Source organism: Pan paniscus, chromosome 14, assembly GCF_029289425.2.
Source record: "Pan paniscus chromosome 14, NHGRI_mPanPan1-v2.0_pri, whole genome shotgun sequence".
NCBI lineage: Eukaryota > Metazoa > Chordata > Mammalia > Primates > Hominidae > Pan > Pan paniscus.
In genome coordinates this window covers 78,743,836-78,759,639 of record NC_073263.2, presented here as the reverse complement: position 1 = coordinate 78,759,639, position 15,804 = coordinate 78,743,836, and the positions used below count along the sequence as shown (strand labels likewise).

General features: G+C 33.8%; 1 protein-coding gene across 19 annotated transcripts in view; it reads left to right on the top strand.

The window, feature by feature from the left end:
- MYCBP2 (MYC binding protein 2) overlaps positions 1-15,804 on the top strand; it is a 282,485-nt gene that overhangs the window by 136,811 nt on the left and 129,870 nt on the right. For 18 of the 19 annotated variants that reach the window (XM_055096857.3, XM_055096853.3, XM_055096858.3 and 15 more), the window contains 8 exons: positions 53-136; positions 1,345-1,441; positions 4,323-4,515; positions 5,009-5,283; positions 8,458-8,679; positions 10,062-10,253; positions 12,432-12,638; positions 13,792-13,923. In XM_055096857.3, the coding sequence (XP_054952832.2) occupies positions 53-136; positions 1,345-1,441; positions 4,323-4,515; positions 5,009-5,283; positions 8,458-8,679; positions 10,062-10,253; positions 12,432-12,638; positions 13,792-13,923 (1,402 nt within the window). The remainder of the gene's footprint in view (positions 1-52; positions 137-1,344; positions 1,442-4,322; positions 4,516-5,008; positions 5,284-8,457; positions 8,680-10,061; positions 10,254-12,431; positions 12,639-13,791; positions 13,924-15,804) is intronic. The other variant, XM_063595814.1, reaches the window with a different exon arrangement.

The following is a 15,804-nucleotide window of genomic DNA, read 5'->3' as shown; positions in this document are numbered from 1 at the left end:
TATTTCCTGTAATGATCATGTTGTTTTTGGTATCATTGTTTTCTCTTCTTAGGGTTGTTTTCCAGTTCAAGAGTTCAAAGAAATCAAATAATGGTACAGATGTTAATGCGGGTCAGATACCTCAGTTATTATACAGGTATTTAGCATATTTATACTGAATTAGTATGGTTTATTATTTTGCTATAATGAAGTAGAATCATTACAAAACGTGGCATAATAGGGAAAAATTATTTGAAGCATTCAGCAAATTATAATATGCTGGTAGAACTATAAATATATTTAACAAAAACAGTTAATATTTTGTATATTTTTAAACATTTTCCACACAGGCTTAATTTTAAACTTTGCCTGATTACTCAGATTATCTGTATTATACCAATAACAATATTTTACTGACTTTAAAAAAAATCTATCCATTGATTTTCTTACTAATTTCAAATGTTATAAAAGAATAAAATTTGTCTTGGAGAAGTGAGATTGCAGGGGAGATGGGGAGGACTATAGATGCAGGCCTGGTTGATATATTGTAGTCTCATAAGACTGATAAAATGAGTTGGAAAATTCCCTACTGTTGGTAAATTTTCACCTTTAGCTAAAATACCAAATAATAACTTGCTCATATAATATTTATTATATTTTTAACATTATTTTAAAATTTTAACTTACAATAATTTAAGCATGTATAAAGGCATATGCCTATGTTTACCTTATTTATTTCTAGACTACTGCAATACTTTTAGAATAAAGAATTCAAATGGATATAAACCGTTATTGAAAAATGTTATCATTCATTAAGCAGTAAAAAATCAAAGGAAATGGTCTAGAACAGTAATTCTATCTCCCTGTCTTTCTTTCTGGTAATCACTTAGTGGTTACAAACCTTATTTTTCCCCAAAAGGGTTTTTCGTTTGTTTGGTTTTTATGCACTGTGCAATCTGTTATAGTTACTGTTTGTCATATGTAGCTCTACAAACATAACGTGTTGCATTGGACTACTCCCAGGTACTCACTGGTTGAATAACTTTTAAATAACAGCATTAATAGTAGCATTACTAGAGAATATAAGTTATATGTTATATACATTATATATGTTCTCTAAGAAGAGGAAAAAGCCTCTACTACTCAGTCTTGTGAAGGTAGGATTTAAAGGAAGTGCCCATATGCTAAAAACTTTGTTTAGCTTGGAAAAATGTTTCAAAAAAGCCCTGTATTGGCATTTTACCTGGCAAAAAAAAATGTAAATATATAATTTATTTTCCCATTCAAAAATATATAATATACTTTAAAAAGAAAAAATGACATTGGACTTTCTAACATAATTTTATATGTGTCTACTGCCTTTAGACTTCCAACCAGTGATGGCAGTGCTTCAAAAGGCAAACAGCAAACCAGTGAACCTGTACACATTTTAAAGAGGTCTTTTGCAAGAACTGTCTCAGTGGTAAGCCATGTTTTAAAAAATTTCAGCTTTTCTCTTCAGTCCTCAGATACATTTTGATGTTTAGAGTTTAGCTGCTCTTGTAAGTTTATCTTAGCCTAGATTTATAAACTCAGATTTGGTTTTGTATTCACATTTATATTCTAGACCACAGATAAAGTATACTTTAAATCATAGAAAAATGGAGGTGTTGGCCTATGATTTTAACATGACCAGATGAATTGGCCTTGCTGTTTTTGAAACAAATAACGATTTGCTTTTCTAATAAATCATATATGAATGCATATGCTGAATGAATTAGAAAATGAAGGAAAAGTTAAGGATGGTGCTGGCCCAAAAAAGCGTTATTACTACTTGAGGAACTAGGTGGAAGAGTTGCATATCTAACTAGGAAGTTTGTTGAACCACTTGCCATCCCCATTGTACACATGAAGAAGCACAGTGCCATTGAGGTTAACAGTGCAGAATGGAAAGTCAACATGATGTAAATAAATGAAAGTATAAATTAAGGTCTTGATCTCTCATGTATTAATTGAGGATTCTTACGTATGTTACCTAAGTAAATTACATCATAGCATTTTGAATTTCTAATGAGATAAGGGGTATAAGATGTTTTTGGAACTGTAAGGCACCATCTGAATGTGATTTATTAATATAGCTAGTAGTCTTTCATATTAGTAAAATGCATAGGAAGAATGTTTCTTTCCCTTTTAAATTTATTTTTCAACCCACCAAGTGAATATATATTCCTGGTAGGAATGAGATAAAAGTATGCTAAAAGTACATGAAAGATTTTTCCCCCATTCTCATGATCACCATATATACCTACTATTTACATTTTGGTGTGTATCTTCCCAGACCTTTTTTTTTTTTTTTTTTTTTTTTGTGAGGCAGAGTCTCGCTCTGTCGCCCAGGCTGGAGTGCAGTGGCGCGATCTCAGCTCACTGCAACCTCCGCCTCCTGAGTTCAAGCAATTCTCCTGCCTCAGCCTCCTGAGTAGCTGGGATTACAGGCGCCTGCCACCACGCCCAGCTAATTTTTGTATTTTTAGTAGAGAGGGGGTTTCACCATGTTGGTGGTGGTCTCAAACCCCTGACCTCGAACAGGCTGGTCTCGAACCCCTGACCTCATGACCCACCCACTTCGGCCTCCCAAAGTGCTGGGATTACAGGTGTGAGCCACCGCACCCGGCCTTCCCAGACCATTTTTATATGCAAAAAAACTTATTAGTACGTATCAAATACAGGATGCTCTACAACATGCTTGCTTGTTTCTTACGATACTTACAGTTTTCATCTTTTTTAGAAAATTTCGTATTATATATCATGGACATCCTTCCCTGGCAGTACATTTGGCTCTGTCAGTCTTCTCTGTTTGCGTACCATTATTCTAATTTATTCAATCTGATATCTATCAAAGAACCACTTTGATTGTCATTTTTTATTATGTCATCTTGCTTCATGAGCATCTATACACATGCATCTTTAAATACTTGTGTACTTATGTGCATACTTCTACTGGAAATATGCCCATTTAAAGTTTGGTATATCCTCTCAAAGTTGACCTTCCAAAAGAGCCATGGCAGTTTGTAGACCTTGTGCTTTGAATAAAAGACTATGAGAACTTTGGCTTCTTGGTAACTTTGCATCCTATTAGTATTAAGTTGAGTTTGGTATCTTTTGATTCAAATAAGGATCTTTGACTCTGTTATGCTTTCTTTAGTGATCTCACTTTTCTGTGCTTGGTGACCCCTTTGTATTTATGTTTAAGTGGTTTTGTGGCCATTAGGTAATTGTAGACTTTATATACAAAACTTATTCAGTCATTTCTTTAAAAGGTAAACTATAGGGCTTAGCACATTGGCTCACGCCTATAATCCCAGCACTTTTGGAGGCCGAGGCATGATGATTGCTTGAGCTCAAGAGTTCAAGACCAGCCAGGGCAATATAGTGAAACCCCCATCTAAAAAAACTTAAAAATTAGCTGGGTATGGTGGTGCGCATTTGTAGTCCCAGCTGCTCGGGAGGCTGAGGGGGTGAGAGGATAGCTTGAGTCCAGGAGGTTGAGATTGCAGTGACCCGTGATCACACCATTGCATTCCAGTCTGGGTGATAGAGGAAGACTGTATCTCAAAAAAAAAAAAAAATTGAATCTATAAACTCGTTTTCAGGAGCTCTGGGATTTGGTGGGAATGGGGCAGTAAGTGCTCTGCTTTGAGATTCAGGTGGTATCTGTCATCATTTAACCATGATAAAACCAGAAGACTAGAACTGCAAAGAAAATCTACCGTCTTAAACTCATATGCTAGAATTTTAAATAATCAAAATAGGAATTTTTTAGTATTTTCTAGTCAATTTTTATCTTCTATTAATGTATTTATCAAAAATTGACTGTAGTTTGTATTGCAAATTTTAATATATAGACATAAAATAAGTTATTTGATACTGTTACTGATATCTAACACTAAAACTCTATTTTATTTTTTACTACAGTGACTGTAAAAAGCTTTATTTTTCTTTCAAGTAAACATGCATTGTTTTATAAGTGCTTCTCATTTTTCCCTTGTTTATATGATAAGCTAGATAGCTGGGTAGCAGGAACACTGAAAAATTTATTTTTAAATAGGTAAATATTGAAGAATGTTGTTTTTAGAAATGCTTAACTACTTTACCTTTTTTGTAACAAACTTCAAAGTTACTGTTAAGGGTAATTTAATAAATGAACTATAAAAGTGTCTTGGGCTCAGTAAAAAAATTCAATTAAAAAACTCAGTAAAAAAATTCAGGAGAAAGTTTTGAAGTTGTCTACCATTGCCTTTCCATTTGATTCAGTTTATGGTATCATTTGAATTAATTGTTGTCTGTTTTTTCATATTCTGGATTAGGAATGTTTTGAGTCATTGTTGAGTATTCTTCACTGGAGCTGGACCACCTTAGTCTTAGGAGTTGAAGAACTTAGAGGATTAAAAGGATTCCAGTTCACAGCTACACTCCTAGATTTAGAGAGACTGCGCTTTGTGGGTACCTGTTGTCTGAGGTTATTGCGTGTCTATACCTGTGAAATTTACCCAGTGTCAGGTATGATGCATTTTTTTTAAATGACTGTAGGGAGAAAATATTAGAGACATTGAGAAGATTTACTTTGAGATAACTGAGAGTTTATGCCCCCCAGCTGCATTTAAGCTGCTTCTAAAATGAGGGGAGAAAGTCAGCTTGCTATGATGCTTATGTATTTGCTTATAAAGAGTAAAATAGATTACATGTCATTCTGATACAAAAAGTAATAGTGGGCCAAAGTTAAATAATCTAATAAAGTTTAATTTTAAACAAATTCTGTCAAATAGAAATATTTTGAACAAGCAATTTGGACTTAAATGCTGAAACTAGGTTTTTATTCCCCCTTCCATTTAGATTAAAAATTGGGACTACACTTAATCTCTAAGTTGTTTCATTTCTAAGACATTAGTACTTGTGATACTTAGCTGTATAGGGAATTACTGAATTATATTGATTGTTTTCATGCATATTTAATATTTTGCTTAATTACCAATCTGCTTTTTCCCCCTCAAAGCTACAGGAAAAGCAGTTGTAGAAGAAACTAGCAAATTAGCAGAGTGTATTGGAAAAACCAGAACTTTGTTAAGAAAAATTTTATCAGAAGGAGTTGATCACTGCATGGTGAAATTGGATAATGATCCTCAAGGATATCTCAGTCAACCCTTGAGTCTTCTAGAAGCTGTCCTTCAGGAATGTCATAATACTTTCACTGCCTGCTTTCATTCTTTCTACCCAACTCCTGCCTTACAGTGGGCTTGCCTTTGTGATCTGCTGAATTGTTTGGATCAGGTAATTTAAGTTTGTAAAATGTTAGTTGAAAATCTGATATATTGCTTAATACTCTTCAAGAAAATAAATTGCAGTTGCCATATCTTCTTAACTTGTATAAAAGATAAATTAGGAAATCATTTGGTGTACATGACTTATATAAGCAAAGTTTAAAATTTTTTAAATCTGCTTCATCATCTTTTAGTTACAAAATTGGTAGGCACATTGTGCAGTTGCTGATTGGTTTTTGAATTGGAGTGAGTGATTCTGAGAGAGGGAGAGAGGAAAAGAACCATAGTGACCAGGGGAGAGCAGGGATAGCACCAGGAGGCCCCCGCCACCCTCATCTGTGAGAACAGGAAGGAGAGAGAGCTGAGAGAACAGGCATACTAGCATTGTTCATTCATTCATGAGGAAGCCACAACCTTTGTAAACCTTTATGCACCAGGTCACAGAGTTTCACAACACCTGAGGCAAAACACTGACAGAACTACAGGGAGAAATAGATTCACATTGACAGCTGGGGACTTTAACACTCCTCTTTCAGTAATTAATAGAGGAACGAGGCCAAAAAAATCAGCGATGCAGATTTGAACAGTACTGTCAACCACCTTGATCTGACATTTACAAAACAGGATATGAAACTGCAAAATACATATTCTTTTCAAGTACACATGATTTTTAAAAGAAATATTTGGGACCATTCACTAAGGTAGATCATATGCTAGACCATAAAATGTCTTAATAAATTTCAAAAGATTAAAATGTGAAAGAATATATTTTCAGACAACAGTAGAATTACAGTAAAAATCAATAATAGCAAAGGATATCAAGAAAAAGCACCAAACATTTGGAAAATGACAGCACTTCTAAGTAAGCAGTTGATCAAAGAAGAAGTTATAAAGGAAATTTTAAAATGTTTCACATAGAAAGATAAAAACATAATATCAGAATTTGTGGGATTTAGCTAAAGCATTGCTTAAAAGAGATCTTTATACCCTTAAATGCTTATATGAAGAAGAAAGGTTTAAAATCAGTGACCTAAGCTGCTACGTTAAGAATCTAGGAGGAAAAGCAAATCTAACCCAAAGTTAGAAGGAAGGAAGGAAATAATAAAGATAAGAGCAGAAATCAATGAAATAGAAAGTCGAGAAAATTAACACAGCTGAAAGTTGGTTTTTTGAAGAAAAAAAGTTGGTAAACTCCTAGCAAACCTGACTGGGAGAGAAGAAAGAAAGAAAAAACATGAAATACCATAATCAAAAGTGAAATAGGGGTTCACCGGGCACGGTGGCTCATGCCTGTAATCCCAGCACTTTGGGAGGCTGAGGTGGGTGGATCACTTGAGGTCAGGAGTTCGAGACCAGCCTGACCAACATGGCAAAACTCAGTCTCTACCAAAAATACAAAAATTAGCCAGGCATGGTGGTGCACAGCTGTAATCTCAGCTACTCGGGAGGCTGAGGCACGAGAATTGCTTGCAGGCGGGAGGTGAAGGTTGCATTGAGGCAAGACTGTGCCACTGCACTCCAGCCTGGGTGACAGAGTGATACTCCATCTCAAAAAAAAAAAAGAAATAGGGACTATCACTATAGACAACTTTATACTGGTGAATTTTTCAGCCTTAGAGGAAGTTGACAAATTCCTTGAAAAATATAATTTTATCAAAACTAACACATTAAGAAATAGAAAAATCTGAATTGCCTCATATCCATTTAAAAATTATCAAAAACTTTCCCACAAAGAAAATTTCAAGTCCAAATATTGTCATTTATGAATTCTGTTAAACATTTAAGAAAGAAATAATGTCAACCTTTTACAAAGTCTTTTGGAAAATATAGGAGGCAACACTTCCCAACTAATTTTATGAGTTTAGCTTTATCCTATACCAAAACCTAACTAAGATACTACAAGGAAAAATTACAGATGAATATCACTCAGAAACATGGATGCTCTTAAAAATATTATCAAACCAAATTGAACATGTAAACAATATATCATAACCAAGTGGGACTTATCTTAGAAATACTTAGTTAAATAATTGAAAATCGATGTAATTTACCATGTTAACTGAAAAAAGAAGGCAAATTGATGATTTCCTCAATATAGCTACAGGAACAGTGGTTGATGAAACTAGCAGTTACTCAATGATGAAAACCTCTCAGGAAAGTAGGATATAAGGAAACTCCTAAATCTGATAAAAAGATATTTACAAAAAAAATCTTCACTAACAACATCCCACTTACTGGTGAAATCTGAATATGCCCCTAAGTTTGGAAACAAGACACGTGGTATCTACACTCACCACTTATATTCAGCAGTGCACTGGAAGTCCTAGGCCTCCCCGCCCTCCTTCGTGAAAAAAATCATTGTCATCACTAATGCATCCCAGGCAACTTTGCATCCATGTAGCAGAGTAGTATATTTTACCACTCAATTTCCAGGGGCAAGATTATTGCCTGGACTAGTGCACAACTTAATTACTCTCTCACTCTGAACCTTCCCAGTCTGATATGGTTCTTTTCTTCTTTGCTACAGAACAGGCTAGATTTAGCAAATGTTGGTTTAACATATGGAATGTTACTCTGCTTTTATGCTTAACTTTGTAACACAGATGTTTGAAGGACTAGGTAATGTGTACACAATTTTGTGAATTAGGATATCATGTGTTGGCTTTAATGCTTTGTTATAAAATTTTGTAAGTATGCTACTAATTTTTCTTGGTAAATTATGGAATGTGATAATATAATTTTGTGACCTTAGTGAAATGTGCTTGTAATAGCACAGATTTGTAATTTGCATCATTTATTATTTGAGAAAAATAGTCTCAGTCCTTATTGAAAATACCTTAGATACATTCTAATTGGGGCCTTTTTGGCATCTCCCTTTGAAACAGTGCTAGAGAGTACTGTGATTGTGAGGATATGAAAATATAAAAATGCTCATTTACTAGAGGACAGGAGCCTGATTTTTCTTGACCAGACTTAATTTTTCATCTTCATTGAATAGAAACTTAAACAATTGTTTTTTAATATATAGATGTAGTATTATTCTATAACAAGACAATTTAAATGACCGAGTGACAGAAAATTTTGGTATAATTTAAAAGATGGTTTACCTTTTATGTATTCAGAAACTTAGATTATACTGATGCTATATTTTTTGGTTGGGGGGCCATATTTTTGTTTTTAAAAGGATATCCAAGAAGCAAACTTCAAGACATCAAGTAGCCGACTCCTTGCAGCTGTTATGTCAGCTCTGTGTCACACGTCTGTTAAGCTGACTTCCATCTTCCCGATTGCGTATGATGGAGAAGTATTACTACGATCAATTGTTAAACAAGTTAGTACAGAGAACGACTCAACACTAGTTCATCGTTTTCCCCTTTTGGTGGCACATATGGAAAAACTCAGCCAGGTAGGTCTGTCTCTGAAATCTTTTATACAGAGGCACTAAAACTCTAAATGGTTTTATTTATTGCCTCTTTTATACAGAGGCAATAAAACTATAAACACACCAAGCCAAGCGTGTTTAGCTTGGTGCTTATTCTTCTCTATTTTTAAGTATATTTACAAAATGATTATTTTAAATATTTTTGAAAAATGTTCATATTTACCTATAAAATGAAGTTTTTTTGCTCTAATGGTTTAATCACGCACCTTTAAAAAAATTTGAGAGTTATACAATGAATACCTACATATTTGTTTTTCCTGAACCATTTGAAGGTAAGTTGCAGATACTTTACATTCTAATATAATATTTTAGATTTCTAAGATAGAACGATAAGAAAATAAAGAATTTTAAAAATATCTACTTAATAACACTTTGGTATATTAAAATAAGCACTGTAAATAATAGGTATAGGAAACATTCACATAAATCATTTTCATGCTGGAAATCAGCTAAATTAATCATCTTTTCCCTTTTTTCTGAAAAATAAAGTATTTTTCCTTTATTGAGACTCTGTGACTTCTTGAAATTTTTCTACCGGTAGGGGTTGGAATTTTCTTATCTCCGCTTAGGAAAACAAATACAGTAGAAATTATAAAACTACATAGGAATCATATGTGTGTACAAAAAGAATTTTGTTAAAAAATTGATTTACACAGACTAGAGTTGCATTACAGCTAAATATACTAGAATTTATTATCTCAGATTAAGACCTTGTCCTATAGAAAAAGCTTTTTATTTTTGTTTTTTAAGATGAGCTCATTCTGTCACCCAGTCTACAGTGCAGTTGTGCCATCGCAGTTTACTGCAACCTCAACCTCCTGGACTCAAACGATCTTCCCACCTCAGCCTCCCAAGTAGCTGGGGCTGTAGGCACATACCACCACACCCAGCTAACTTTTTAAAAAAACATTTTGTAGAGACAAAGTCTTACTATGTTGCCCAAGCTGGTCTCAAACTCCTGGCCTCAAGTGATCCTCCCATCTCAGCCTCCCAAAGTGCTGGTATTGCTGACACCACGCCCAGCCAAAAAAGCTTTTTAAATGGAAAGAAGTTTCCTGTCTGTCATATAGAATTGTAAATTGAAAGTTAAATAAGAGAATAAAATAGGACTCAAAGCTAATAAAAACATTTCGTAAATGTATGGTACTTTGATACACAGAGACAGATAATTCAAAAAAGAACTTCTAAGTGAAAAGTGGCTCCACATATAACCAGAAAGATTTGTAGAAATTGACCCTGATTCAAGTCCGAATTTTAAGAGTATCAGAAAGACAAGGTTTTCAAATTGAGTACTCCTATGAAGGAAAATAAAACAATACCTTAGAACTTTTTCTTATGTATCGCAGAGTGAAGAGAATATCTCAGGGATGACAAGCTTCCGTGAAGTTCTGGAGAAAATGCTGGTCATTGTTGTGCTACCAGTCAGGAACAGCCTGAGGAGAGAAAATGAACTCTTCTCCTCCCACCTCGTCTCTAACACCTGTGGATTACTGGCCAGCATTGTCAGTGAACTGACAGCGTCAGCCCTGGGATCTGAGGTAATACATTATATTTTGACACTGGATAAAAAGCACATGTGTAAGTTTTTTACACAGTTTCTTTTTTCAACTATTTTGGCTTTGTGGAAGCTAATTTCAGATTGGATTAGCAACCCCAATGCATTGTTTTTCTTTTTTGCCTTTCTCTCTATCTCCTACTTTCTCTGATTTGTTACTTCTCTCTCACCAGTTTACCCAGCATCCACAGGGAATATAAAGTATACATTTTCCTCATAGAGCAGGTCGTCATCTGCCCTATTGCACAAGCCCACCACCATGCCCCGTGAAAAGCAAAGATAGTTCTCACTGCTGGAAGATGAGTAACGTTGCTGAAGTCAGGCCCTACTCATAGTGCACACATAGTGTGGGAAAGGTAATGAGGTTTAGACTTCAGCTCTGCCCACTCAACTGACCCTAGAGAATTACATACTTAAAATTGGAATAATAATTTTTATTTCACCTCTATCACAGGTTTTTTGAAATTATAGTAAAATATGCATAATATAAAATTTGCCATTCTAATCATTTTTATGTGTACAGTTCAGTGGCATTAAATGCATTCACTTTGTTGTACTTAGTTGTACATTATCACAAAGTTTTCAAAGTATCAAATATTATGTTTGAGAAAATCACTTTGAAAGTGCCTTTACATTTTGTAAAGTAACATTATTTTATTCCATTTCACTGCCTTACTCTTTCTTATAACTTAACTGAATGTTTTGACTGAATTTGGGGAATGTTTCTGTTTTTTCCTCCTAAAAAACAGACAGTAGATTGGTTTGGAAAATCATGTCCTAATATGAAATATCTTACATCATTCAAATGAATGTTTAATAATCAGCATATATTCAGTGGCCCTAGCTCCCAAGTTCTTGTCAAGGAACTTCTTTTCTCTATTTTACTTTTATAATTCCTAATCTTTGCTTTTTTAAAAAATTTATTTTAACACCTATTCTGAATTAACCCATCCAATATATACACATTATTGATTAATTGTGACAGTTTAGCCTTTAGAATTTCATTGTATGAAATTCATACGTAAGAAATTCGCATACATATGGTTCATCGCATACACTTGAGCTAATTTTAGTCTCTCATCCTGGGAAGCACTTTCTAAGTTTCTTGGTTAACTTTGAGTTTGGCCTCAGAGACGATTGAAGCCCTTGTCAAGAAATTTTTTAACTTTTTACATTTACTCATTTAGTCTATAATACCTTCCTTTGGTAGTATACTCTGCAGGATGCAGGAAAGTCTATAATGTGTAGATACCCTTCCAAAGTTTACTAAAGAGTTCTCCCCTTTAAACTTACCTTTCCAATGAAAAGGAATACCAAAAGTTACAGGGTGCCTGGTATACAACTTTGGGAGTTCCCACAGGTCCTGGCTTAGAGATGAATATTTCTTTCTCAGAGCAGTTTGCAATTTCTGTTAGAATCATAAACTTCCATTTTTTTATCTATTTAGTCTCCCAAAATTCTGTAGCCAACTTAGATTAGAAGTAGGCTTTGTAAATAAAAAGAGCGATTTCAACCCAAAGTAAGTTCTCTAATTCTCTCTAGTGAAAGTCTATAATTAGTATAGTTGCACATGTGTATGTGTACGTATTCAAATACTGAATGCTGTTACAAAAATATCACTGTATATATTCGTAGTATTCAATCTTAGGGTATAGACCATTTTCTTCAAATGAAGTCTTACTTGCAAATTCACAGGTAAGAGGAGAGAGGACATAGTCTGGTTGAAGAGGGGAACCATAAATTTACCTCTTCCTTGCACACCTATCTCTGCAGAATTTCTAGAGCTCTGTGTTGCATAGTTTGAAAACTGTTGATCTATAGAATTTCGATGAAATTTTTAGCATCTCTTTTCAAAGTCTGATGATTTATTCATACATTATGACTGATAAGACAAGCTTGTACTTCTGACATTACAAATTAAGTGGAAAGTATAGTTTCATATGGCTAAAGGATGAAAATACTGTCAAGTGACATTGATTTGTGAATTTAGAATGATAAAATCTGGTTTTATTGTGAGTTAATCTCTCAGTAGAACATACCTTTAGGAATGTTTATATCCACTTATTAAATAAAGGTTATTTTATTAGACTTCTTAGAAACCTTTGGATGGTTTTGTTAAAGGTGTACCAACTACTGATACAATTGCTTTTATTGTTCACAGGTTGATGGACTTAATTCTCTTCACTCTGTAAAAGCTAGTGCTAACCGATTTACAAAAACAAGTCAGGGCAGAAGTTGGAACACTGGGAATGGGTCCCCTGATGCAATCTGTTTTTCAGTAGACAAACCTGGAATAGTTGTGGTTGGTTTCTCTGTCTATGGAGGAGGTGGAATTCATGAATATGAATTAGAGGTGTTGGTTGATGATGTAAGTATCACCCTTTTAGTATTTATCCTGATTAGTGGGTTGTGTATCAGGATTTACCATTGTCATAGTATGATGGGTCCATACCTTCAGGGGTTTACTAGATCAATCACTGATGAATGACACTAAAGAAATTGAAAAAGACTGGCCACAGTGGCTCACACCTGTAATCTCAGCTCTTTGAGAGGCTGAGGCAGTTGGATGACTTGAGCACAGGAGTTCAAGACCAGCCTAGGCAATATGGCAAAACCCCATCTCTACAAAAAATACAAATATTAGCTGAGTGCGGTGGCGCATGCCTGTAATCCCAGCTACTCTGGAGGCTGGGGTGGGAAGATCACTTGAGCCCGGGAGGTTGAGGCTGCAGTGAGCCATAATCATGCCACTGCACTCAAGCCTGGGCAGCAGAGTGAGACCCTGTCTCAAAAAAAAAAAAAAAAAAAAAAAAAAAGAAAAGAAAAGAAATTGAAAAATAATGATTTTACCTGATTGTTTGTGTTCCATCTTTCCACCTTGGGTCACTACTGCTTCATATTTTTTGTACTTTCAGAAAGAGAAAGATTTAAAGTAGAATTAAAGACTAAAAGTGTTTTGCTAAGTCCCTGATGACAAGTCTTGAGTAGTTTTTTTTTTTTTCACATTGTCATTTTTCAAGAAACACAATGTTGAGATGGACTATGTCATAGAGTACTAATGGGTGATTCTTAGTGAAGACAGTATTTGTTGACCGATTGAGCTATATCTTTCTATATTCTCTAAAATTAAAGTACCTGAGTTTTATTAAAATGGGACAGATGGGGTAGCATGTAAATCACTGCCTATTAAATAGCAAGTCTATCTCTATCTCTAACTTGATTCCTTTCACTAGTTAATTTGAATTTATTCCCTACTTCATTAGGCTTTATAAATGTGAAGAAGTAGAAATAGTTTAAGTCATCAGATGAGAAAAGCTTATTTATGTTGTAGTCTTCTCAAGAAATCACATAAAAATGTATATAGTACCCCCAACTTTTTCTTTCGTATGTGTGGGAAAATACTAATGGCTAATTTTATATTCAAGAAAATAAATTTTAAAAATAATAATTATAAATCAAAATTGTTCATACAATAAAATTAAGAGTCTGGTGGAATTTTTGTGTTTCATTTTTTTTTTTAGAGTGAACACGCAGGAGATTCAACTCATTCCCACAGATGGACATCTCTGGAATTAGTGAAAGGAACGTACACAACGGATGACTCACCCAGTGATATAGCTGAGATCAGACTTGACAAAGTGGTTCCTTTAAAGGTAGTTTCAACTGAATGTTTCTATTGTGAATAAGAGGTATTATTATGTAGTTAAAATAGTGAAGAGTATTCCATGAATTTTGTTTGTTACCTATAGCTATTTGTAAGTTATCCTTTATATGGTACTTAGATATTTATGGAGTACCTACTACGTACCTAATGTTGTACCACATTATATTATATTTTTGCATAATGTTTCTTAAAGTCAGGAGTAGTAGGAAGTTTTGTAGTCAAACAGACTTAGCTTTGGATACCTGCTGTTCCACATGCTGACTTTAAGACACTGGCAGGTCATTATTTAACCACTTTGAGACTTATCTGTAGATTGGGAAGAATAATACCTGCATTGTAGTAGTATTAAGATTAAATAATGGAAATAAAACACCTGCCTTAGTGTCTAGCACAATATGAAAAATAAATATTAGCTCCTGTCTTTTCTTCTCTTGTTGTGCCCTAACTCATTTAAAAAAAAAAAGTGTTTTTGTTTTGTTTTGTTTCTTTATTTTTTTTAAATTATTATTATTATTATTTTTTAGATGGAGTCTCACTCTGTCGCCCAGGCTGGAGTGCAGTGGCGTGATCTTGGCTCACTGCAACCTCTGCCTCCCGGGTTTAAATGATTCTCCTGTGTCAGCCTCCCGAGTAGCTGGAATTACAGCCACGTGCCACTATGCCCAGCTAATTTTGTATTTGTAGTAGAGAGGGGTTTCACTGTGTTGACCAGGCTGGTCTCGAACTCCTGCCCTCAAGTGATCCACTCCGCTTGGCCTCCCAAAGTTCTGGGATTACAGGTGTGAGCCACCGCGCCCAGCCTATTTTCTAACAATATTTGGCAAAATAGAGAAATTTTACCACATCGAAGTAATTATAGATGTTAAAATAAAATTAAAGTATTTCTGAATTCAACTGAAATAAATTTCATTATAGAGCAGAATTTTGGTTAAGATCCTTACACGAGAGGTTTCATCAGGAAGAATTTAGATACTGAAAAACCAAAAAGCTTTTATTGTGAAATTTATATCATGGGTCATAAAGCATTAGTTTCTATAGCTCACATTTTAAAAGTACAGTGCATTATATTTTGGACAGCTTTTTTCCTATGGATTCTTTTTCTCATGTCTGTTTGCCTATATATTTCTATCTCTGAGTTTTTCTTAAAAATATAATAGACTCACCATTCTTTTTCCTCACATCTAAAATTATTTTAAAAGTTAAACTAGTCAAGGAAAAGTATCAGCTTATGCAATTAAAATCCCTTATTGCCGGGCACAGTAGCGCACACCTGTAATTCCAGTACTTTTGAGACACCAGGGAGGGAGGATCACTTGAGCTTGGGAGTTTGAGGCTAGGCTGGGCAATATAGTCAGACCTTATCTCTACAGAAACACCTTAAAAAATTAACTGAGTGTGATGGAACGCACCAGTGGGAGGATTGCTTGAGCCCAGGAAGAGGAGGCCACATTGAACCAAAATTGCACCACTGCACTCCAGGCTGGGTGACAGAGCAAGATCCTGTCTCAGAAAAAAAAATATATATATATATATAAAATATATATATATAATATATATATAAAATGTATATATTATATATTATATATAAAATATATAATATATATATAAAATGTATATATTATATATTATATATAAAATATATAATATATATATATAATATATATTATATATATTATATATAATATATATTATATATATATTATATATTTTATAATATATATAATATATAATATATATATAATATATATTATATATAATATATATTATATATATAAAATATATATATTATATAAAATATATAATATATATATTTTAAATATATATATATTTTATATATATATATATATAGTATGGCTAATATTCTAGCAGT